Here is a 26,716-nt window from a genome sequence, read left to right as displayed (position 1 = left end):
TCAATAAACCACACACACTCTCACACACACACAGTGGAGAGGGAGAGAGTAGACTCTGATAACAAAGCGGCAGAGGAAACGCTGTTATTGATCACATTTCTCAGCCTGTGTGTGTGTTTGCCTCGCGCTGTGGGACGGCTCTTTGATGTGAGGCAGGCTGATCAGGGATCAGATACACGCGCGTCAGATCCATGCAGCCACCCCCTCTCCCCGTCTTTGATCTGCGGCAGAGTGTAGTCCTGCTCGCTGTGTTTCTGCAGCTGACATGGTGAGCGGACCGGTGCGGGACACACAGCTCACCTCTCACCGGTCTGCTGTCGACTTAAAACCACCAACAACTTCACTTAAATACTCTTTTTCTCTCAGGTAAGAAGAGACTTTCATTCGTTTCTAGACTTTCGATGTTTGGGCTCTTACGACAACGAACACAGAACAAGCCTTTGGTTCGTTTCGGTTGGTTTTCAAGCTTTACATGTGCACTATAGCCACTGGTGTAAAGTAACTAAGTACTTTAAAGTACTGTACTTTAGAACAATTTTGAGGGACTTGTACTTGACTTCAGTATTTCCATGTGTTGCTACTTAGTACTTCTACTCCTATACAAGTCAGAGGTAAATTGTGTACTTTTACTCCACTACATTTATTTAATACCTTTAATTACTTAGCAAATTTGGATTGATGATGTGAAATAGAATCAACACTTAAATAAGACTTTAGTTACACCTGGAGTAAAATTCTCAAGCTACCCTGCAGTATACAAAGTCATTAAAACTAGCTGCACCTTTACCAGCGTTGATAACACTTTAATGCATCAATAATTATAATCAAAACATATAATATATATTATTCTGAAATGTGCCAATCTGCATAATGAGTACTTGTACTTTTGGTACTTTAAGTATATTTTGATGCTGATACTTTTGTACTTTTACTTGAGTAACAATTTGATTGCAGAACTTTCACTTGTAACTAAGTAGGTTCTTATACTCTGGTACTTCTACTTTGACTTAAGTCCAAGATATGAGTACTTCTCCCATCTCTGACTATTACAATAACGATACTGTTATTGTAGCTACACTGTAAGATAAACTGACTGCAATGTGGCTTTCAAATTTGCAGTGGTTGAAAAGTTACTCAGATGTTTTACTTAAGTAAAAGTACCGATACTACAGAGTCAAAATACTCAGTTACAATTAATAATCCTGCATTCAAAATTGTAGAAAAAAAAGTATTAGCAACATTAACTTATTATGAATTATGTAACCTTATGTACCGAAGTAGTCATTGTGCAGAATGGTCCATTTAAGCACCTATATATTGGTACTTTTTAAAATTATAATTATTATTGCATTAATGTGTTCATCACTTCACTGTGGCACTTGATAAAGGTGGGGTTTATTTGAATTACATTATACACTGCTGGGTAGCTTTACCTATAATATAATGTGATATTGTACGAGTTAATTTATATCTTTTAATAATAGTGGTAACTAAATGTGTTAAATAAAATAGGTTAGTAAAACTATAAAGTAGCATAATGTGAAAATGCTCAAGTAAAGAAGAAGTATCTAAATTGTGTACTTAAGTTCAGTACTTGTCTATATGTACTTAGTTACATTCCACCACTGGAAAAAGTACTCAGATGTTTTACTCAAGTTCAAGTAGCAGTACATAATAGTTACATTCCTGTATTTAAAATGTTACTTAAGTAAAAGTAAAAAAGTATTAGCATAAAATTAGACTTAAAGCACCAAAAGTAAAAGTACTGGTTATGCCTAAAGACCCATTTCAGAAACATAAGGTGTATATGAAATGACTGGATTATGATCGGAGGTGAAAGAAAGTGCTCAGATCCTTTACTGAAGTAAAAGTAGCCATACCTTAATGTCAAAATACTCCATTACAAGTACAATTCCCACATTATGAAGTACAGATCAGTTTAATGAACTTAAAGTATAGCAAAGTTAGTTTATGCTTTTTTATTACAACCTCCACAGATTTACATTAAGAAGACTCATAGGAACATTACAAAAAAATAAATAAGATGGAAACTATGTACATACTTGTACCTTACTTTAGTATTTATATACGTTTACTCTACTTCACTTAGCTTTAGGGACTTTTCAGATGTTGAATTAAAAACATGTGATAAACTTTCAACATAATGCATCTCTAAACATTTAACTAGTGGACAAACATGTTTAAGGTACAACAAAGTACAATTAAACAATATATTACAAAAAGGTATTCGCATTAATAATGTGTGCATCAAAACTGTGTTTCAACAACAGTAAAATGCTGCTTGATGCAACAATATTAACAATCTCAAAATGTCATATATAAAATAATATATCACATATTTCTGCATAGTTAGTACTTTAACTTTGTATACTTTAAGTACATTTTGCCGACCTGTACTTTTACATCAGAAGGTGCGAATTTGACTTTTTATTGAGTTTTTTGACAAAATGAATGGCTACCTTTATTTCAATACAGGATCTGAGTACTTCTTCCACTGATCATAATCCAGTACATTTAAATATATGATCCTGAAATGGGCCTTTAGGCATTACCATTACTTTTACTTTTGGTACTTTAAGTATAATTTGATGCCAACACGTTTTACTTTTATTAAGTAAGATTTTGAATGGAGGACTTTCACCTGTAACTTGAGTACTTTTACAAATTGACTACTTATTCCACCACTGCCTAAACCTGCCTGTATTGGTGGTACAACTCAGAACAAAATGTTAGTTTTGAGTTTTGCCTCAAAAAAGTTATTACTTGTACTTTTGAGAGTGACAATCAATTTGCATACTAGTACTGAGTGGTCTTCTGTTGTGTCCTGTTTACAGCTGCAGGCAACAAGTGCTTCATCAACATGTTCAGCATCCTTCAACACACCTTCTCACTTCTGCTCACCATGCATGTCATATATTCAGCTCTGGTAAGCATTTCATCATTTTATTTTCAACACAAGAAAGAAAACAAGATCATTTTGTTCTTTTGATTTGCTTACAACCTATAATTACCACAATTTACAGTGTCCGACCCGTGCAAAACATTTCCATTAGGATAAACGCTTTGCAGTTTCAAAACCGATGTAAATATAAAAACACAAATGTGCCAAAACACATAGAAATGACGAAATGACGAAACATCTTCACCAACTTGACAACACATGGATTTAGAAAACATTCACCAACTTGGCGAAACAAATACAGCATTTACTAAAAGCGCTGTATAAACAAAACAATTCAAGATGGAAGTTGGCCAAGACCAAGAGTGAAAGTACAATAAAGGCAAACAAAGAATGGTGTTACCGTAGTGGTACATTTGAGTTTTTTTACGTCAAAATTCATAATCATTTGACAGATTAATTAGTACTTTAATACATCCAGAGGTTTGCCATGTCAGAGTTTTTCAGTATCGAGGCAAATCAGGTTTAACTGTCAGGACTCCCAATCAAAGATGTCTTCTGTCTGTAAAGTTTTCTTTCAAAATGACTTAAAAGTTTTACTCTCATCCTTAAAAGCGCTGTATAAACAAAACACTGCAAGAAGCTCAAACACAACAGAAACCAGGGGACACTTAAAAGTGATGCACACAGCTTGGACTGGAACATTTGGTGACTGTTGAAGTATTTCTACTTTTACCTAATTAACTCTAGAACCGCCAACGGGTACATTTTACCCGCAGCTGTTTCTTGATTGTATGTAACTTTTTTTCAACAAAATATTCAAGTCTCCCAGTCTGTGACTTTTCCTGAAAGTGTGTTATGTAGCACCCTCTGTTGTTAAAAATGGTCAATATGAAGTCAGATTGAAAAAATTGCCAAAATAATTGCCATTTATACCCATCAGCGCCAGCGGGTAATATTTACCTTGTAGAAAATGCAGTGACTCTCGCGCTATTGATCTTGCGCGTAAACATAAACATGACGTGTTGCTATAGCAACGCCTTTTGTTTACTGCGGTTCCTTATAGATAGAGAGAGAGAGATAGATAGAGAGAGAGATAGATAGATAGATAGATAGATAGATAGATAGATAGATAGATAGATAGATAGATAGATAGATAGATAGATAGATAGATAGATAGATAGATAGATAGATAGATAGATAGATAGATAGATAGAGAGATGGATAGAGAGATGGATAGATATATAGATAGATAGATAGAGAGAGAGAGAGAGAGAGAGAGAGAGAGAGATAGATAGATAGATAGATAGACATTTTTAGCTATGTTTTATAATTCATGCTATCTGCACACTAGATATCATATGGAAGCTGAGAGTCCACAGATTCTATTGGTATAAGTTTCATCACTGTGCGATCAAAACTCACTCTTAACCCTGTGTTCTAGTATGATAAATAAAAGAACATTGTACCTTGAAAATCAATGCATTCTAATAGCGGGTACATTTTACCCGTTGGCGGTTTTAGGTATACAGCGACCCCTGGCGGTTCTAGTGTTAAAGGATTCTGATTACTTCCTCCACCTCTGCACACATGCACATGAACTGCTTAACAGGCAACGGCTGGTAACACTGACAAGTCTGAGAGTCATTTTACTTTTTTTGTATTTGTATTGTATTTGCTATCTTCTCTCTTGCGATCCTTGTATTGTTGCTTTTGATTAAGAATCTGCTGCTTTTCCCACAGGGCTCATTATATGTTATCTCATCCCAACAGTATCAGACTTGTTTTTGAAGAAATCCCTTTAAACTATTATGAGAGAGATTAGCTGTGGATTCAGTCTGTTGTGGATGAAAGTAGTGATGACACACAGGAATCTCTAATTTTCACCAAACGTCTGTCCCCTCAGATTCCTGTGGGGGCCGAGGAGGAGACGAGGGAGTGCCGAGAGCAGGAGTACAAGGACCGCTTCGGGAGCTGTAGACCCTGCAGGCAGTGTGATGCAGGACAGGAGCTCTCAAAGGTGGGTACTCCTTCAATAAACAGGGTTATTTAAAGGTCACCTATTATGCAAAATCCACTTTTTCATGTCTTTTATACATAAACATGTGTCCCCCTCTGTGTAAAGAGATTCTGAAAGTTTCAGGAAAAAAGATTCTCTCACTTTTTGTCCTGATCCATTTATATAAAGCCTGTGTGAAAATGAGCTGATCAGATTTTGGCCACTTTATGATGTCATAACGATTTTTTGGCTTGTGTAACCATTAGCCAATAACCAACCAAGGTAACACCCCCCCACCTTATCACCTGAATCTCCTCCTAGAGCACCATTGTGTTCTTTTTAACCAAATATCTCTCAGAGGGGCGTGGGGAGTGGCTCCTTATTTTTCATCTAAAGTAACAGACAGAGAATCAGCACTTTTGAAACGGGGCTGAAACAGAGGGGATTATGGGATGCTGCCATGATCTGTTAAACACTTCAGAGACATGTTTTGTATATATCTGAGACCTATAATATATTGATGAAAAACAGTATAAGAGGGGACCTTTAAAACATATTTTGCATTACAATAACTAGTTACCTGTACAAAAAAAAGTAATGTAATCTGAGTATCACAATATAAAAAGTAACCTGATTAATTACCTCAAATATGAGTGGATTAACTCAAATAAAGTTGTATTATGTCAAAATTGTGCTTAAGTCCTTGAGTAAATGTACTTAGTTACTTTCCACTGCTGGTATTAGGCAGCAGCTGTTGGAGCTAAGTGCTAACATCACAACACAGTCTCACGGCATTTCGTGTTATAGTCACGAAATTAATCTATTGATTCGTGTTCACCAACACGATTTCGCCATTCTTTTCGTGTCACACAGAACGATTTTAAAAGCAATGTAAATAATAACAAATTAGAAGGAAAACCACATTTAAAAAAAATACAGATTTAAGTATTCTGACACAGAACGATTTTAGAAGCAATGTATTTATATTGGTAGTATGTTTCGTGCCTGCACCAAATAATAACAAATTAGAAGGAAAAAAAGATGACATAAAATACAGATTTCAGTATTCTGAGGCTCTGAGCCATTTCTTTTCCTCACTGACGGCAAAAAAAACTCAGACATTATACAATTTAAAATAAAAGGGATAGGGTTAGGCTTAGGGTAAGATATTGAGTAAGAACATGTTTTTATGAACCACACAGCTTCTGGTCTTCCAAGACCCGACCGGAGAAAAAGACGTGTTGCAGGCACGAAACATACTACCAATAGAAATACATTGCATTTAAAATCGTTCTGTGTGACACGAAAAAAAGGTGAAAATCGTGTTGGTGAACACGAATCAATAGATTAAATTAATTTCGTGACTAATAACACGTGAGACTGGGTTGAACATCAGCATGCTAACATGTTCACAAGGGACATGCTCTGTTTGACTATAGCTCTAAAGGCCACTACACACCCACCTGAGACCAAAGAACGCGTACCGAAGGCGTCCCGACTTTTACGTCAGCTACGTCGCCTGCGTCGGCTACGCCGCCCGCTACGCCGCCCGCCTACGAACACACCGCAAATACTTCAGTCGACGAGTGGCAATAACTGTCCTTACCAGCAGGCAGCGGTAGTGTGAACAGCCAATCAGAGTGATTGCTTGGGCCGACTTTCTCTGACCTCCCGCGGGAGGTGTGACAAGGTGCCGTAAAGAGACGACGGTGCGGGACACACCAACCTGAGTAGGGCGCCGCGAATGCCCGACTGCCTCTGACGGCCTCTGACTCCCAAAATCGGGTTGGTGTGTAGCCAGCTTAACACCCACTGTGCCTAGTACCAGTGCTTGAAAGTAACTCAGGAAATGTACTAAAGCACCATATTTAAGAACTATTTTGACCATGCTCACCATCTTAAAAGAGCTAGCTAGCATGCTAACATTTGCTAAATGGTGCTAAAATGATTACTGTGCCTGAATGTCATTTGTTTTTGCAGCCATAAACAAACCTGACATAATTCTATCAAGTTCTGTGAATCCTTAAAATATGCCTTCACGTTATACGGCTGATTCTCAAAGGTTTTTGTTGCTGTTTTTCTGGTTTTATGTGTCAAAAACAATCAACAAAAGGGGAAAACTTACAACATTTGCCTTGGAAATGAAGTTGAGTAGAAGTATAAAGCAGCATAAAATGGAAATACTCAAGTAAAGTACAAATATACTTGAGTAAATGTACTTTCCACCACTGGTAGTCCAATGAGGGATCTATTATCGGTCAGTTGAATCAACTTCCTGTACCTAAAGGAAGTGGGATGGTGAAAAAAAACATCTCTGCAAATGAAAAGCAAGGACAATGTTTAGAAAAGTGTATCCAACATTATTTATTACTTCCTCTCTTTCATGCAGAGAGCAGCCGGGCCGTTATTAGCTTTAGTTGAACACCGACCCCTCTTTAATCAGTCACACCCATACTCCTGACCTCCTGCGGCTGAATGGCTTCCATTGTTTCTCCCCGTTGCTCCCTGTCCAACTCATTGTCTTCACCGTTTGAAGCCAGCCATGCCTAAGCTTGCTGCTCTTTCAACTGTGACTACACTTCTCCTCTCCTCCACCTACCTTAGCCACAGGTTTATGTGTGCTTTGTACAAACAGGCTTCAATAGAGTCAGCTTTTTCCTCTCTTGCAGCCAGCGTTGGGAGGGTTACTGAAAAAATGTACTCTGCTACAATTACTAGTTACCTGTAAAAACGCTTAAAATCAGTGACTCTAAAAAAAGAAACAAAAAAAAGAAACCAAGATATTTAGGATTAAAAATGTGTCCCCTTTAATGATATGTATAGTTGTATATGCATTATGAAAGAAAAGAGTTTAATGTAAACTTAATGATAATAGTTTTTCTTGCAGTTTTTTTCTTGAGTGCATCCTTTGTAAAGTTTTCCAAGACCAAGAGTGAAAGTAAGGCAAACAGAACATTGTGTTACTGTAGTGGTACATTGTGTTACTGTCGTGATACATTTTTGGTTTTATATGTCATCATTCATAAACATTTAATAGGTTAATTAGTACTTTAATACATCCGGAGGTTTGCCATGTCAGAGTTTTTAAGTAGAGAGGCAAGTCAGGTTTAACTGTCAGGAGTCACAATGAAAAATGTCTTCTGTCTGTAAAGTCTTCTTTCAAAATGACTGAAACTTCTACTCTCATCCCAGCTTTCCCCTACTGGTGGAAAAACTCTGCATCACCCTTGACATCTGTTGCACACATGCATTTAAGCCTGGTTGCCTTTAATCTCTGTGCACGCAGACATGCACTCTGTGGTCGGTCATACGCTTCAGTAGTCCTCGTGTTCCCTCAGCTCCACAGGCATGAATGCTGCTAGCCACCCCGGGGTCCTGGTTAATAATTGGCCGCCTCGCTCTTTCTCTGAAGGTAGCGGGAGTCCCGCTCACAGAGGCGACCCGGCCCTGCAACTCAGAGAAAGTTTCCCAGAGAAACAACTTCTGATCTGAAGACAATCCATGCATGTTCTGAAAGGCAGGGCTCAGAGGGAAGCAGACTTTTGGAGTCGCTCTGTGCAGCTGCCATGGAGATCCCAGAGGAATGTGCCCCAGTTTGCTCTGGAAGTTTGCCTCTGGAAGCTGCTCTTAGGCGGGCTGACACACATCAATTAGCCCCTTTACACTAACTGTAGCTAAAAGAACCACACACAGAGGGAACGGCCATTAAATTAAAACCACTTATTTTGTCTCAGACATTTTTCATTCATAGTAAGTTGGACATGTGCTGTATCAAGCATGCAAGGGGAAATGCTGGAAGACTGCCAGCAGCCTAAAAACACAACTTTGATGTGTCTTGTAGTTTGTAGCAAGAGTGAAACATTTCCTGCAGCCACACTTCCAGGGCAAAGGACTTCTGAATGAGAGACAAAAGGGTGTAAAAGCAACATATAAAATTGTCAAATTCAGAGAACAAGCATTATCTTCACTGTTATGTGTATAAAAAAAACATAAACCAGCTGTAATAGAGTGAAGACATACTCTGACAGCCCAATCATAGCTATCATTTTAAAACTTAACAAAGGAATTGCTACGGACAGACAAATATTCAAAGTAGCCGTGAAAAAAGCAATTACTCGTAAAGGCAGAATCTTCTACAGCATTGGATGAAAATCATTCATGAGATGGAGAGACTGACATGTTTATAACACTAATAAAAGAGTGTTTTAAACATGTAAACCACACTGTAAAATGGTCTCAATAGTTAACATATATCTTGAATTAGTATGATTGGAGATATACCCTACTCATCTACTGTTGGGATTTATACTGACCTTGATTATTTGCGGGGAAACATGCATTGATAAATCACCATCTTGTGTCCATAATACACAAGAATGAACTTTCTGAAGACTCTAGAACACGGGCTGTCTGGTTACTGTGTGGATGTTGCTTTTTAATTGTCTGAACAAATCAAGTTTGAGTGGGGGAAAGAGTGTAACAGAGAGGAGTGTGTTGTATCCCAGACAGAGCACTGCTCTAGCTCTCATACTTTGTTTTCAGTGTTGGTTCATTACCAGATCAGATGACTTGCTGCCCCCCTTGTGATTCCCTACTAATCTCAGAAATATCTCTGCGTCTGAACATGCTTCAGCTCTCTCTCTCCTCTACACTCCTCTGCTGTTATGCTTGGCAGTCCCACTAAACTAGATCAGGAGATAGGGCATGGCAATGGGATGTTTAGCATCTGTTTTTAAGGATTCACACATGAATGTCCATTTGCTTAAAGGGGCCCTATTCAGCTCATTTCCAGGTTCATATTACTATTATGTGCCTCTACTCTGACATGTCTCCATGCTTTAATGTTCAAAAAGCTCTTTATTTTTCTCATACTGCCTGTGCTGCAGCACCACTTTTCACCCTCTGTCTGAAACCAGAGCCCAGTCTGCTCTGATTGGTTAGCTGGTCGGCTCTGTTGTGATTGGTCAACCGCATAGAGATATCCCGCCTCTTATCCTCATCTCATACAATGTGTTGTAGAGCTAGCCAATAGAAGTCGACTACTTAAAGTGGACCTATCATGCTATATTTGAATAATATATTGTAGGGCCATACCTATATAAAACATGTCTGTGAAGTTTCTTTTTCAAAATACCAAACAGATCATGCATTTTAGCCATGCCTCATTTCGCTCTATTTGCTCTATTCCAGCCCTGTCTTCACAAGGGCTGATTCTGTGGCAAATGAGCTGCAGCTGACCACGCCCCCCTGCAAAGGAGGGGGGCGAGGCACGAGCGTCATGTTACCATGCTGTTACCATGCCACGGCAACCTCTCATTCCCCTGATAGGTGGAGAGTTGCCCATATAGGCGGAGCACCCCGTTTCTGACGTCAGAACAATTTCAAATCTGTATCAGTCTGTATCAGATCCGTTGCAGCCCCGTTTTTAGAGATTTGGGTATGGAGGAAAAGAGAGAGGGTTGTGTTTTCTGACACTTGGTGAGTTCCCTGACACACCGGGGACACATATTCATGTATAAAAGACGTACAAAAGTGCATTTTGCATGATAGGTCCCCTTTAAGTTAAGTGCATTGATGTCAAAACGGTACTCAATTATGGTGCTTAAGTAAATGTACTTTTGTTACTGTCCAGAACTGCTTAATGTGTATTCATTTGCAGTTATTGGTGGATTTTTAATGGTGTGTTGAGAAAGGCTTACACATTTTGTTCTCATCCTTTCATATAATAACAACGTCACAGTTTACCACAGAGTAAGGAGTTTCTTTGAGCTGCTCAGTCAGTGCAGGATGTTGGCTCTGTGCAGCATTGTTAGCGGGGATAAAAGAAGAAAGAGATCACTCCTTGATGATCTGTGCCGCCTGGATCAGAGGGCCAGAAGTTGGCCTGTTTTTCCTTTTGTTTCAGTGCTCTGACCCGCTCCTGACGACGTGGCATCGGCCCCCGTCCTGCCATGTGGGGCCCCGCAGGCAGAGCTAGTGCCAGTGCTGAGCATGGGGGGGGGGGGGGGGGAAACCATCCTTCATGTGGAAGTGGGTCACCAACAGCACTTTCTTGAGGAGTAGTATTAGGGTTGAGTGCTTTGGTAGTTTTCCAGCCTCCCTTCACTCAGTCTGAGCTTCCCACAGGCACGGGGGCACGGGGGCACGATGATACGATACGATTCGATATGATAAGAGTACTCTGTGATATGGTTACGATATGTTACGATGTGGTTACGACACTACACGTTACAATACTATACAATCGGATACACCACAATACGTAACGATGCGACACGACACCTTACGATACGAAAGGTACGGTATGATGCGTTACTTTGGGATACGATTAGATACGTTGCGACACCTAACGATACGATATGACTCGATACGTTACAATACGACACAATATGTTCAAAACCCGTTACCATACATTTGACCTGGGATTAAACTCTACATGTGTTAATGCTTTGGCCTAACATCATAGGTGTTAACAATCCACATTGGTGTAGTTTAGAAGCAAAGGTCATGGTGAGAAGAACTACAACTCAACACTGAACTAACACCAAATATATTAATTGTATTTCTTTACTCCAGCTGTTCATTTCCATCTCTTGTTTTGTAATTCGTTCTCTTTCAAATCCCTCAAACGTTGTGTTGAAAGACCTCAATGACAAACTGACATTTACATGACAGCTGATATTACTGTACACCGCGCTGAGTGAAAAGCTTCTGCAGGGATGACATCATGCATTGATCCTTCATTATCAGCTCCAAAGCAGCTGCCCTCCTGTTGTCCAGCGGAGCAATCATGGGCCAGGAGGATAGACATGGGGGAGGGGGGGGGGCCAGCTTCAAACGGGGCTTCTCTTCTCTCTTCGCCCGTGTCCCGTTTCACTGCCCGGGCATGCAGTCCTGCAGGAATGTGGGCACAACAAGTCTGATATGGGGGGGGGAGGTTGGGTTAGGGGAAGCAGACTGGCAAGATATAAAGAAGGGAGGGGGGGGTAAAGATGCGATCGTCCGATGGCACCGTCAGAAGATGAGGATTTCAGTCCTTCCAGCCAAACACATGACGTTGAACCCTTGAGCCAGCCTGGCCCGAGGTGGACCGGCGATATGGAGCGTTGCAGCTGTTGTTATGAACTCTCCATATAAGGCCGGGAAGGGAAGGGAAAAGTGGAGGTGGAGGGGGGGGGGGAGAGAGAGACAGAGAAAGAGTGAGAAACAGAGAGGGGGTGGCTGATGAGTGATAAAGAGGGGAAAGGCAGAAGACAGAAGACTTGGTCGCCCACTGTTGCTTCTGAGATTAACACAAAGAAAACAGAGGAAATAAAGTCCCTATCGTCCTCCATACTGAAATAATCAAGCAGGTATTTGATTCATATAAATACTTGGGTGTTATGATCAATGGACAAACACAATAAAGTTGTTTTGGTATCATGTCGTGTCGTGTCGTGTCGTATCGTATTAAATTGTATTTTTCGTATCGCGTCGTTTATATATCAGACTAGAGGTCCTCATTTCTACATTGCCGGTTGTTGTATAAAACAATGTGGAATGTGAAAAAGTTATACTCATTCTAAAAGAAATAATTCAACGAACCAAACATAGTTCTTCTTTCTGTCTACATTTGAGTCAGAGCTAGCAATAACATATTTTTCCCAAAAGATTATCTTTCAAAAACGTCTTGGTTTCAGGTGAACAAATCCTCAAAAGGTGGTTGAGCATTAGATCAGTCACATAGCAGGAGGAAGCTGTGCTTTTAAAGTGCTGTTTCAATTGTTGAAGACGACAAAAAGAGTATTCAACTTATTTTCTCCATATACCTCTCCATAATCCTTACCCCCTTCCTGAGGCGTTTCCTTTTGCCCACTGGCCACTCAATCAACGGGACACTCACAGAGTCTGCTTGGAGAGGGAGTTGCACAAAAACGCAGCAATAAACTTGCAATAATACAACAGTGGGTGTCCCCCAGGGCCTTTATTATTCAAATGCCTGGCCTTTCTGGGTCTTGCAGCGGAAGGCCGCTCTTTCAAACGGAGAGTCAGGGAGATTATTGCCAGTGTAAGATGGACTCTCAAAAGAGGCCGGCCTTTGTTCTCCTCTGATCCCGCGAGCCAAGATCATTCTTTAATTCAGACCCCCGGTAGTCCACATTCAAGCCCTCTTTTCACCAGCTGCCCATCTCCCCAAATCACCAACCCCACCTCTTACGCGGTGTATTTCTCCCGTTAATCCCCCCAGGAATGTGGCTTTGGTTATGGAGAGGATGCCCGGTGCGTGCCCTGCCGGAGCAGCCGCTTCAAGGAGGACCGCAGTCTGCAGAAGTGCAAGCCCTGCCTGGACTGCGGACTCATCAACCGCCTCCAGAAGGGCAACTGCTCGACCACCAGCAACGCCGTGTGTGGAGACTGTCTGCCAGGGTGAGGGGGCGACACACACAGCACAGAAAAAGTGTACTTTTCACAACGACGATAGAGAAAAGGGGGAAGAAGCAGTGAGATCTAAAACATAATAAAGTAGCTACCAGATAAATTAGTAAAGTAAATATTGCACAATGTTTTTTTACAACAGTATTGGGTAGGTAGGTAGGTAGGTAGGTAGGTAGGTAGGTAGGTAGGTAGGTAGTAGGTAGGTAGGTAGGTAGGTAGGTAGGTAGGTAGGTAGGTAGGTAGGTAGGTAGGTAGGTAGGTAGGTAGGTAGGTAGGTAGGTAGGTAGGTGTAGGAAGGTAGTTATATAGCTTGGTAGGAAGGATGTTTGGAAGGTAGGTAGGTAGGTAGTAGTAAGGTAGGTAGGTCTGTAGGTAACTAGGGAGGAAGGTATATTGGTAAGAAGGATGTTAGGAAGGTAGGTAGGTAGGATAGTAGAATTAAAATACTCTATTCAAGGTGTTAAATAAAAGCTATGTAATACATACATTACAAATTGTGCAAAGTAGCTGTTTTGTTGATTAAGATGTTAATGCAGTGAGGTAGTGTGAGTACAAAATGTGCAAATGTTCATGACAGATTTAAAATATTTCCCTTTGTGTGTTCAACAGATATTACAGGAAGACCAAACTAAGTGGTTTCCAGGACATGGAGTGTATCCCCTGTGGAGACCCTCCGCCTCCTTATGAGCCGCACTGTAAGCACCTCTCCTTTCTTTTTCCTCTTCTAACGCTTGGCCTCACATCAGTGGGACATTTTGTTAAATGTTTCCATGAATGAAGGCTATTCATCCCAGCCCCACAATATGTTTTTAAGATGAAACAACTAGGATACAATAGTCCAAAAGCAAACAGCACACTATTGAACTCTAAGCCAAATGCTACCAAAACTCAGGCTGCAGTGCCACAAACATGAAAAAAAAAAAGCCTGTTCACACACGCTCAAGGTCTTTGGTGTAACCAGAACTGCAGACGTTAGAGCAGTTCATTCAGTAAATAAATGCTTGGATTTACAAAGCTAAGCAGTTGAAAAGCTGAAATGGATACCACTAACATAATGCTGGATTTGCCAACGCTGGATTATATTAGCTCAGAATGTCACTCATTTGCAGCACTCACTTTGGATTAAATGAGCAAACTTCCTTAACAAAACCTCTGTTAATATTTCTAGACAAAACATGTCTCAGCGGCATCAAAAAAAAAAAACTACAACAGGTAGTGTGCTCGTTCAAGGCCGCACAATGTATTACCTTTTGTGTGTTACAGTGTGTTCACAGAGCAGGACTCACATTCCAGTAGGCTACAGATCCAATTAACGTCTTTTCTTCCGGCCATTAGAAACGGTTAAGTACAACCTCATGATTTCAGGTTTCCACATAAAAACCAACAAGCCAGTGAACTTATACCTCTGGTAATTGAGTGTGACTTCCTGATGGTAGAGGAGGCTGCAGCTGTTTCTGGGAACACTTTTTGGCAGCGTGAGCATCAGAAGGACCCCAGCCAGGGTTAGCTAGATAAATGGAAACAGTTTGCGGGGTAATGGATTACATGTAACGGGATAACGTAAAAAAAACGATGTATAAATAAAGCAAATGCACACATTACGACTCTTCAGGAGTCTCACTGAGAAACAAGTCTCAGTCAAACCTGAGCTAATCTTCAGTTCATCATCATGGCCTGTAGTTCAGAGAATGAATTCACTTGGGGGACATTTCTCCCTCTACTGTATGTGGTAAACTAAACTAAACTACATCACGGATATTTAAAGGGGACCTATCATGCAAAATGCACTTTTTGATGTCTTTTAAATATGTGTCCCCGGTGTCATCAGCACTTTTGAAACAGGAAGTGAAATAGAGGGATATGAGGCATGGCTAGAATGGGTGATCTGTTTGGTATTTTGAGCAAAACACTTCATAGACATGTTTTTTATATATTTGTATATATCTGAGACCTATGCTATCGCCTAAAAATAGCATGATAGGTGACCTTTAAGGCACTTCTTTTTTCTATTTTCCCCATTTCTCACAAACATCTAATTTGAGGAATCCTAATAACTGATGTTGTGTGGCTTTACTTCAAACTCAAACCATTGTTTCTCTTTACACTGAGCAAAGAAAGATGAAATGCACACCTGCTTTGTGTAATCCAGTTGGAAATAGTCATTAGAACAACACAGGGATAAACTACAAAGAGCAAGTATGCATTTGTCTGTCTGCATGATTTCAGTGTGTGTTAGCAAGGTTTAGTCAGCTCTGCAAGAATCTACCGTGACAGTGAAAAACTCCAGCAGATGAAACACATTACAGAGGCTGAAGGAATCCATAAAACACAGTCTCGTTTCTTTACTCGGCTCCAAAAAGCCACCGGGGGAAAGAGAGGAGGAAGGGGGAGTTAAGATTTACAGTCCTCCCCTGCACAGATGCACCGCTGCCCCCGGCCAGCGTGGCCTTTTAGAAAAAGATCTGCCCTTCAAGTTTTCACCACCCTCCTGGAGATAACACTGGGAGGGAGGCGCAGGACTTTCAAACATTTGGAAACGCTCCGCTGAGAGTCCCGTCAGGAGCTAACTACCAGCTATGTTCTCAGACACAATGGACATTTTGTCTGGCATGCAGGCCTCCTCCAGTGTCTGAACCCGAGAGCTCACAGATGGACGGACGAGCAGACAGTTGTGTCAAGGCCGGCGTTCATCACACAAACACTGAAACAGCATGTTTGAAAGGAATGAAAAAGACAAACAGTAGAGATGTTCTAATTAAAGCATTACTCTTACATTAACCTCATCTGAGTATCACAATATAAAAGGAACCTGATTACTTTCTTTTGGGTTACCTCAATAGGAAATGCAATGCAGATAGATCCAAGATAAAATAAATATCAACCAGATGTTTTTTTACTTAAGTGTATTATGTAGGAGAACAGAACAATGTGACCTTTGAAAGAAGAAACCAAGATAATTAGGGGTCATTTGTTCAGAGATTTTATTTATATGAAAACCTGCCTTTCATTAAGCAACAAACAACAATCACTATGCGCTTTTTAGTTTTCTACTAACATTGTAATCCTAATAATAATCCACCATTTAAAAAAATATAATCTGATCACATATTTTTCTATTCATCTGTAAGGGAATACAGTTACGTTTTTGTATCCTAATTACTTAAACCCTGTTACATGTAATTTATTACTCCCTGAACGTCTCGTGTTATATTACAGTCTGTTGAGCCCTCAAAGCAGAGATTACCGTGATAATCTTCATATACACAGACAGGGTATTGTATTTTAAACATGTAACATCTCTCCATTGTGCTTGAATTTGTTCTGCTGGTCACTTTTATCTCGTCCAAGGTGAGCATCACCTGCAACCCCCCCCCCCCCCCCAAACAAAGGCCTCCTGTTATCTGAGGCGCAGCAGCTGCAGCACACACACACACACACACACACACACACACACACACACACACACACACACACACACACACACACACACACACACACACACACACACACACACACACACACACACACACACACACACACACACACACACACACACACACACACACACCTGCTGATATTATCTGCTCACCAATAAACCGCAGCCTTTCATTCCTCCCTGCATGTTGACTTTATGGGATGCCACATACTCCAAATAAAAGAGGCACCTCTTTACACCTCACAGGGGTTTCAAACGTTTGTTCTCTTTTGGTGTATCCAGTTTTCTATTTGATGTGATTTTTAAAGTATTTATTGCATTGTATTTCAGCATCAATGCCTGTGTGTAGAAGGGCCATACATGAGCAAATATAAATGCATGATGTTATACCAAGAACTTTGGATTCAACTATTTCACTTTTACATGTACATGGTGTGAAAAGACCTGTGGGAATCACAACAGAGCCAGCCAGCTAACCAATCAGAGCAGACTGGGCTCTGGTTTCAGACAGAGGGTGAAAAGAGGTGCTGCAGCACAGGCAGTATGAGACAAATAAAGAGCTTTTTGAACATTAAAGCATGGAGACATGTCAGAGTAGAGAAACAAAAAAACGAATATGCACCTGTCACCTGTGTGAATCGAGCGTTATATGTATTTCAGTCAGACAACTCACGTGTTTCTTTAACATGTTTATTAGAAGCAGCATATAGTTGAGTTTGACGACTAGGCTCGGGCATCATCACTCCACAGATATACATAGCACGATGAGTGATGATTAAATAACTAACCCCCCGAGCCTACAGGTGGAAGCTGGGGTGGAAGCTGGGGTGGTGGTGGGGCAGGCAAGCAGCAGCAGCATGAAACACAGCGGTAGCAATGTGAACGCAATAGCAGGGCACGAACGCAGCAGCAGCAGCAAGCAATGCATGGAGAGAGATCTGGCAGAATAGAGCGGCATATTAAGGAGACTCTGTTTGGTTGGTTGTAGAGTGGCAAGGGGCGTTATGTATGAATGCAGCATAAGTGCTCGAGTTGACTGCCTGAACTAGCTCGCAGGCTTCGCCCCATTTTAGTTAGTTAGTGTGCCCTCTGGGTCAAACTCGTTTTTATGATTTTTTCTTTTTTGTCTTCCCCTGGGAAGGCATGTCAAAATACCCTCATCCCCCATGTGGCTGAATGAAAAAGCTGCTCAGAGCTAAAGTAAAGTTTACAGTGCATGACAAAGAGCTATGTGTTGTGGAAAGGTTGGACCTCTATGATTAATGTTCTGAAAAGCAAACAGCAGCGCTCACTGAAAAAGATTTTCTCAAACAAAAAGCCATTCATCTTTTTATATCGTCGTATTCATCAACAATCTCTCACAATTCACAGCGTCAGACCTGCATACTTCTAATATTTGCTCTGCAATAACACACATCCTCCCTGTCGTATATACATGCATTGATGAGGAGAATTGCATTTGATTACTGATAATGACTGAGGCATGTACATACCCATAGCAAAACAGTCCTGAAACATGTCATACTGTTCGGTTGTTTTGTGATCTACGTATATAAACATGACATTCTGTTGTGTTTTAAATGTTGCTACTCTCTTTTGTTGTGGGGGAGGATTAGCCTTTATTTGAGAGTGACTACTCTATTGTTAACACTTGGATCACTTGCTTCTCTCTTTGAAGAGGTCTTGAAAGGATAATTACCTGTAGCAGACGCTATAATAGTGCCAGATCAACTGTGATATCTAACCTTTAGAAGTATTACACTTTGGTGTTCTGTATCTTTGGGATCTATAACCAGCATTGTCGAGGTTTAAAAGTCCTTAATAGAGTGGTGCAGTGATGACGTATTTGTGTAGGATGACCTAGAAGTTAGCATCATAAGGTTATAAAGGAACTACGGCACGGTCACATGACTTCATGTCAACACCGTTAAGCTAAAGTTAGCTAATGTTTGGAGTGATGACGTTTAGTCGTCTCATTTAGACACTTGTTAGCAACCGCCGTTTTTAAATTCACCAGTGGGGTATTTACTGACGTATTTTGTGACGTAAACCAAAACGTTAAAATCTCTTCAGCTTGTGTTAACCACAGATCTTATTTCAGGTTTACCAACAACACATTCAGAAAGCTATTGACCTCCAGACGAGGGAACTGGAAAAGTGCTGACTAACTTCTGCTTTTTAGGACTCACTCCTGCTCCACTCTGTATGAGAGTGTCTGAAGGGTCTTGACGATGAGACCTGTTTGAAAGTGGCCTAATCGTGAAATCACTGCACTAACTCACCACCGCAGACACAGTGACACACAGAAGCGTTACAAAAAACACACCCACACATATATTTCCTATTTCAAAATATGAAATATGTCTTTCTCCTGATTTCATGTCTGTGTGACGAGCGGTGAGGAAGCCCCGGGGCGGTGGGCGGTGGGGGGGAAGGTGTCTGTAAATCATCTTCTGTGGGGAACCAGACAGAGAGAATCCACCACAGGCGTTTTCTCTTTGAACACCTATTTCATTAGATTTTCAGCCAGGAGATGACTGGCTCAAGGCGCAAACGAAATTATGTGTCTCACGTTACCCGACTCTGATTGGCTGTCGGATAATATGAAGTAGCTGCTCCTCTAAAAAAAACGACTTGATGTTCAAAAAGCTCTTTATTTTTCTCATACTGCCCTCTGTCTGAAACCAGAGCCCAGTCTGCTCTGATTGGTTAGCTGGCCGGCTCTGTTGTGATTGGTCAACCGCAAAGAGATGTCCCGTCCCTTAGCCTATCACGTACAATGTGTTGAAGCGCTAGCCATTAAAAGCGCAAATGTTACTTAGTGATGTCATTATGTTACAGGCGTAAACAAAGGAGTCCTATTGAGGGGGTTCAGGCAGGTGGGGGGGTGGGGGTTGTGGGAGAGAAACTCAGGGATTTTAGCCTTAGCAGACCATTTACGTGCACACAAATCTAAAGAAGACTACAGGGAAGGGAAAACTGCAAAAAGCAGAATAGGGCCTCTTTAATTAAGCAAAAGGAGCAAAACTACAGTTACAATACTTGTTTACAACTAAAACTAAGTAGGTAAACAAGTATTAGCATCATAATATATTTAAAGAACCATATATGTATACAGTATATGTGATTTTTACAGTAAATGAGCTATTGGTAAATGAGCTTTTGGTAGGTTGTGTATATCCATATATTTTTCCGGGTTTCAGGTGCATCACGTAGATTGAAAGTACCCTGATGGTTTGCTCTCATGTATAAACCCTTATCGTGTTTCTCATGTCTCTCCCCCCCCCTCTCCCTGCAGGCAGTGGGCGAGTGAACCTGGTGCCCCTCCCCCCGGTGGTTACCAGCCCGCGGGACATGGCGCTGGCGGCGGTGATCTGCAGCGCGCTGGCCACCGTGCTGCTCGCCCTGCTGGTCCTCTGCGTCATCTACTGCAAGAGGCAGCTGCTGGAGAAGAAGCCCAGCGGTGAGTCTCAGCCTCTGCACATCTGCTTGTTCACAATATGTTTATTGGTATTTTCTTATTGAACAACAACCAAAAACCATAGACAGACACATACACGCATACACACACCCTCAACTTGCACCAGTATTAAAAGCATGCGCCTACAAATAAAATACATAAAACAACATAATTTCACAGTTTCCTTTCAGAGGCAGTCCACATTCCCATCCCTCATGATGTGCACATACGGCTCCCAGAGCTGAACAAAGTCTGTTCACGTACTTTTATCCAAAAAAAGTTGATCTCTGAAAAAAAGAATTGGCTGAATCAGGACAGGTGTAACCTCTGATGAGTGGTGCTTTGAAACATGTCTTCAAAGATCAATGCAAACGCCTGAAGTTAGAAAACACTATTCATGCACTTCTGCTTAAGTTCCTACTTTTACACATATTCAGTTTTCAGAACAACTAAACAATGAAGATTTACATAGTGATGAGCTAGCAGTGGTGGAAAGTACATTTACTTACTGCACTTAAGTTCATATTTGAGTATTACTCTACTAAATGTATTAAACAGCTTTAGTGACTTTTCAGATGTTGCATTAGAAAACATGTGATAAACATAATCCATCTCTACTAACTGTTTAATGTACAACAAAGTACAGATAACAATACATTTGAAAAAGTTCCTAACTTTTACATTTGGTACGTTAGATTAATGTAATGCCAATACTATTGTACTTTTACTATAGTGACATTTTGAATAGAGGACTTTTCCTAACAGAGTACTTTTACAATTTAGAATGACTACTAGAGTACTTCCTCCACCCCTGGATATATGATGTGTTTTTGAGATTTACTGAGTTCTGTAGAAACTAGAAGCACATGTTTTGTTGCCGTGTTTTATTTCCTTGTGCACCACAGCGATTAAAGTTGTGCAAGAAATAAAAAAAGTGCATGTTAAAATATGAGTGGCACTTATGAATCCCTTAATAATCGCTCTTTTGTCAGCTTCACAAACACGGTGCCAGTTCATCTGTCAGCCGTGATCTCCAGTGTTAAGCTTTATTAAACCCCGATGTTACATATTTGTGGGAACTTGTATAATGAGCCGCATTCTTCAGACTAAAAGCGCTGGAGTATGTGAAACGTCCCGGGGCGAGGAGTTAATGACATCACGTTTTCCTGATGAACCTGAAAACAAAGATAGAAGTTACCAAGGCGTGACCAGTTACCTGTTTTTACCCATGTTTTAGTGTAGGGGTGAACACAAGTGAACTATTGTTTTACTCCAAACATGCGCCCCACCCTTTGCCCAAGCTGCTACAAAACACTCACAGTTTAAATTATACTCAAGAATTTTAATCGTCCTCATGGACCCGAGGGTTGTGAGGCATTCCTCAACACTTTAAAGAGCATGAAAGAAGCTTAGTCAGATCTGAAGCACATCTGAAGCCAAGAGGATTTCACCTGACGACGGCAATTAGACAACAAATCAAAATTCCAGGCTGTTTCTGTTACCATTTTTAATAAGGTTTTTATTCTATTGAAGCAAAAGGGTACACATTTCTGAAAAAGCAAAACATGAACAACAAGAATAAAATGTAATAAAATTAAATAAAACAAATAAAATGCAATAAATAAACATGCAGAACAAAACGACCAACAGGAAAAAATATATATATATATAAAAAAATGATGAGTATCTAGTTAATTTAGGAAAAGAGAGTAAAAAGGCGGGCTATTCTTTACAGGTCATAAAAGTACTACCTTACTTTAGCAAAGGGGAAGATTTGCATACATCTCATTACATGGTTTATAACACATTTAGATTAGCAAGCTGAACTAAATACTTTTAAAGGTTGTAAACATTTCCAAAAGATAGGTAATGCAACCTGGCAACCCAAAACATGTCTTTGTCGCAGGTAACTGCACTTTGAAAACTAAAATGTTGACTTAACCCTTGTGTTGTGTTCGTTTTCCCGCCCTTACTTTGGTGTTCGCGGTCAAATTTGACCGGTCCTGTTTTAACTGCTATTACATTAAGACAAAAACCATTAATCATCACCAAATTTCATTTAACACCCTTTCAAACTGTACATATTGTATCAGACTACTGGTATACATGAAGAACTGCAGTAAATATACAAAGAATAGACACTGAACATGTATTGCGTGTGCCGGGAAATGTATCAAATTGTTCTGTGGGTGTGTTTGTGTGGGGGGGGAAACACATCTAGTGCATGTGTGTCTGTGTGTGTGTGTGTGTGTGTGTGTGTGTGTGTGTGTGTGTGTGTGTGTGTGCGTGCGTGCGTGCGTGCGTGCGTGCGTGCGTGCGTGCGTGCGTGCGTGCGTGCGTGCGTGCGTGCGTGCGTGTGTGTGTGTGTTTACCGGGAGCACCATGGGTGTTACAAAGTTGAGTAAATCAAATCAAGAAAGTGGTGATCAGCAATTGTATATGTTCAAATGTCAGGATATCATAAAGCCTTAATGCAATCGAATGTAAAACAAAAAAGTTATGATTGATGAAAGTAGTAAATCGGTCAGATTTGACCCGAACACAACAGGAATGAAATGTATCATGTCAACAGATTTCATACAACTGTATTAGGTTAGTTGAAAGCAATAATATTAAGTTTAAAAAAATAAAAATATGAGGTTCAACTTAATATTATTGCTTTCAACTAACCTAATACAGTTATATGAAATCTGTTGACATGATACATTTCATTTAGTTTTTTTCGGTGTGATGTAAAAACCATTATAAAGGGAAATAATATTATCAATACTGTCCTGTGTGTTGCTGTTTCTAATGACTGTGGTCCCTCAGCGGCCTCTCTGCGGTCCCAGGACTGTCCCTACAGTGGGGCCGAGCTGTCCTGCCTGGACCCCCGCTGGCTGCACGACTTCCCCCAGAGACCCTGCTGCCGCTGCCACCTGGGACCCGGACACACCTGCGGTACGTCTCAGCTGCAGAACATCAAACTATTAGTGTATCCTCACTTCAGTGGCCGTTTTATCCAAAGTAAAGAGTTCTTAGGCCACTCACCCGTCAGTTATATAAACGTCACTTTATGGTTTTTGGAGTAAAAAGCTAATGGTAGGCTGTAAAGGAACCACAGCACGGTCACATGACTTCACATCACCACCGCTAAGCTATAGGTGGCTAATGTTGGGCGTGATGAGGTTGAGTCGTCTCATTCAGACACTTGTTAGCAACCGCCGTTTTTTGAATTCACCAGTGGGGTATTTACTGACATATTTTAGTCGTAGAACCAAACGTTAAAATCTCTTCAGCTTGTCTTAACAACAGACCTTATTTCAAGCGTCTAACTACAAACACATAAAAAAAACTGTTGGTTTTGAGAAGAGGGAACAGGAAGTGGTAGAATGCTGACTCATTCACAGGTTGTAGGACTCATTCCTGCACCACTCTGTACAGTGTGATGGCAGGTGGGTGAATTGATGTGTGTGTGATGTTCAGGTCCGGTGCACCTGATCCCGTCCCTGTGCTGTGAGGAGAGCTGCAGTCTGGGCCGCAGCCTGGACGTCAGCGCCTTCCCATCCCAGACCAGCCTCAGCGACGGGTGAGGAAACACAATATACTGAAACAAAAAGTCACTGGAATAACGGTGATAATCTTTCACTTTTTAAAGTATAAATACTGCACATTTTTGCCCCTGAACAGAACTCAAAATGAAAACCCCATAGAGTATCTCTATCCTAACAGGAAACTCAGCTCAAGGCTTATCTTTCAAAATAAAAGACTCAGAAAGTATCTAAATACTAGCAGGTAGCTCAAGGTGAGGTTTATTTTCAAAATAAAAGATCCAGAAAGTATCTAAATCCTAACAGGAAGCTCAATGTGAGGTTTATTTTCAAAATAAAAGACTCAGAAAGTATCTAAATACTAACAGGTAGCTCAAGGTGAGGTTTATTTTCAAAATAAAAGATCCAGAAAGTATCTAAATCCTAACAGGTAGCTCAAGGTGAGGTTTATTTTCAAAATAAAAGACTCAGAAAGTATCTAAATACTAACAGGTAGCTCAAGGTGAGGTTTATTTTCAAAATAAAAGACTCAGAAAGTATCTAAATACTAACAGGTAGCTCAAGGTGAGGTTTATTTTCAAAATAAAAGACTCAGAAAGTATCTAAATACTAACAGGTAGCTCAAGGTGAGGTTTATTTTCAAAATAAAAGACTCAGAAAGTATCTAAATACTAACAGGTAGCTCAAGGTGAGGTTTATTTTCAAAATAAAAGATCCAGAAAGTATCTAAATACTAACAGGTAGCTCAAGGTGAGGTTTACTTTTAAAATAAAGGACTCAGAAAGTATCTAAATACTAACAGGTAGCTCAAGGTGAGGTTTATTTTCAAAATAAAAGACTCAGAAAGTATCTAAATACTAACAGGTAGCTCAAGGTGAGGTTTACTTTCAAAATAAAAGACTCAGAAAGTATCTAAATACTAACAGGTAGGTCAAGGTGAGGTTTATTTTCAAAATAAAAGATCCAGAAAGTATCTAAATCCTAACAGGAAGCTCAGGATGAGTATTTTTTTCAAAAATCAAAGTCCAAGAAAGGAACTGTATCTGAACAGTAAGCGCTGGATGATGAATGTCTTTCAAAATAAAAGCCCCAGAAAGCAACAATACAGCTACTGCTTTCAATACCTATTCAGTGCTGGCATATTAGCACCGGGCGCACAGTCAACATTTCTCAGAGGGGAATTTTCTACATTTAATTAGAATCTAGGAGACGCTGGGAAACAACTGGGGAATCTTGCATTAAAGTGAAGCACCACAGGGTGTGGCTGTGAACAGAGATCCTGGAGATAATAACCACAGCTTTTTTTTTTTAACTATGATTCACAGAAATACACACCAGGATGAGGAGGCAGGACATCCAGAGTCAGGCTGCAGAGAGGCCGCTGGGATGAGAGGAGCTCCAGAGCCTGCAGAGAGTGTGGAGCACGGAGAGGAGGAGGAAAGGTGTAGGTCGAGGGAGAACTCACCTGAGAGGAGCAGACGGAGCTACAGTGAAGCTGTGACAGATGCACTTCTCCCCAAACAGCAGGCATCAAGTCAGGACGGTGAGGAGACGCATGACTGTCCTGCAGGAGACCATTAGGATGTTGCACGATTTCCATTTGATACAGTGGTGCAGGGAGGATGCCGACCCAGATGTTAGCATTTCTCGACAAACAGCCAATGGGATTTCTCCATGTGATTTTGGATTATAAACAATCTCTAAAAACGTTTATTTAACTTGCACGTTTTGTTCAGTTGGGTAATCTTCACATATTAAAACCACTTTATGATTTTTAAAATAAAAAGCTAATGTTAGGCTATAAAGGAACTACAGCACGCTCACATGACTTCACGTCACCACCGCTAAGCTAAAGGCGGCTAACGTTAGGCGTCAAGACGTTTAGTAGTCTCATAGACACTTGTTAGCAACCGCCGTTTTTAAATTCACCAGTGGGGTAATTACTGACGTATATCAATATTTGTTTTACACTTAAATTAGTAATCTGTGCTCCACCTCTGGAGAACAAAGAGGATATCTCAAATAAATCTGCAGTTTTTCTATAATTACGTTAGACATTAACTGCTTGCTTGTACTTCCTGCTGTGTGATGTCCTCTGCTGTTGGTGTCCATGAGGAGCAGCTGGTTAAAAAAACAAGACATACCAGACGGGTTTCTTTGATGTAGACAAGACGATCCTGTTCCCCCCCCCCCCCCCCTTTCTCTGGGTAGATTTGTTACTAATCACCGCACTCCTCTTCCTGCTCTCTCTCTCTCTCTGCAGGATGACATGGATGTCTTTGGCTCGTGTTGCACCCTTGAACCACCCCGGACTCAACAACAGCCGCGGCCAGATCCCAGATCAGATTACCCAGCAGCCACTTCCTCCCCCCCCCCCCCCCCCCACCACCTCCACCATACAGACACTATCAAGTGCAGCCGCCTCTTTGAAATGCCTCCTGCTGTGCTGACCTCGGAGCCCCTCCTCACAGGGTCAGAATACAGTATGTACATACATGCAAACAAAAGCACTGCTGAGGAAAGCACCGGGGCACAGAGATAAAAACACACACACACACACACACACACACACACACACACACACACACACACACACACACACACACACACACACACACACACACACACACACACACACACACACACACACACACACACACACACACACACACACACACACACACACACACACACACACACACACACACACAGAATGTGAACTCACTGGCCCAGAAGGTGGGACTGAATGAAGTTGGAGTATTGATTTATGACGGTGAATCAAAGCGAGCCGCTGCTTTGCATATTATTCACATGTAGGAGAACATGGCCGCTGATCCTGCAGTTGGTGTTATGAAGCTTTTTGTGTGTAAGAAAAAAGATGTGAGGCGTGAAGAAAAAAAGCAAAAAGTGTCAGAAAGTGGTTTATTAATGTTGCACCTTGAAGACAATCTTTTAT

At 40.8% G+C, this 26,716-nt stretch overlaps 1 protein-coding gene across 1 annotated transcript; it reads left to right on the top strand.

Moving 5' to 3' along the window:
• Positions 1 to 55: 55 nt before the first annotated feature.
• tnfrsf19 (tumor necrosis factor receptor superfamily, member 19) lies at positions 56 to 26,372 on the top strand. The gene is made up of 10 exons (XM_034114694.1): positions 56 to 366; positions 2,856 to 2,947; positions 4,827 to 4,940; positions 13,147 to 13,325; positions 13,944 to 14,029; positions 20,069 to 20,233; positions 23,042 to 23,170; positions 23,696 to 23,798; positions 25,086 to 25,303; positions 26,024 to 26,372. Exons 2-10 carry the CDS (start codon positions 2,882 to 2,884, stop codon positions 26,026 to 26,028), a joined length of 1,065 nt encoding a protein of 354 aa, XP_033970585.1. The 5' UTR covers positions 56 to 366; positions 2,856 to 2,881; the 3' UTR covers positions 26,029 to 26,372.
• The last annotated feature ends 344 nt before the right edge of the window (positions 26,373 to 26,716 follow it).

This window comes from Trematomus bernacchii, unplaced genomic scaffold, assembly GCF_902827165.1.
Source record: "Trematomus bernacchii unplaced genomic scaffold, fTreBer1.1, whole genome shotgun sequence".
Lineage (NCBI taxonomy): Eukaryota > Metazoa > Chordata > Actinopteri > Perciformes > Nototheniidae > Trematomus > Trematomus bernacchii.
The sequence above is the reverse complement of the archived record's forward strand: the minus strand, read 5'-3'. Positions and strand labels throughout refer to the sequence as shown.

Excerpts from the sequence above, each read along its gene's own strand:
- tnfrsf19 (XM_034114694.1), top strand. The coding sequence starts at position 2,882 with ATGTTCAGCATCCTTCAACACACCTTCTCACTTCTGCTCACCATGCAT. Across the intron at positions 14,030-20,068 it reads GCCTCCTTATGAGCCGCACT|GCAGTGGGCGAGTGAACCTG; the intron begins GTAAGCACCTCT and ends CTCTCCCTGCAG. Across the intron at positions 23,799-25,085 it reads CAGACCAGCCTCAGCGACGG|AAATACACACCAGGATGAGG; the intron begins GTGAGGAAACAC and ends TATGATTCACAG.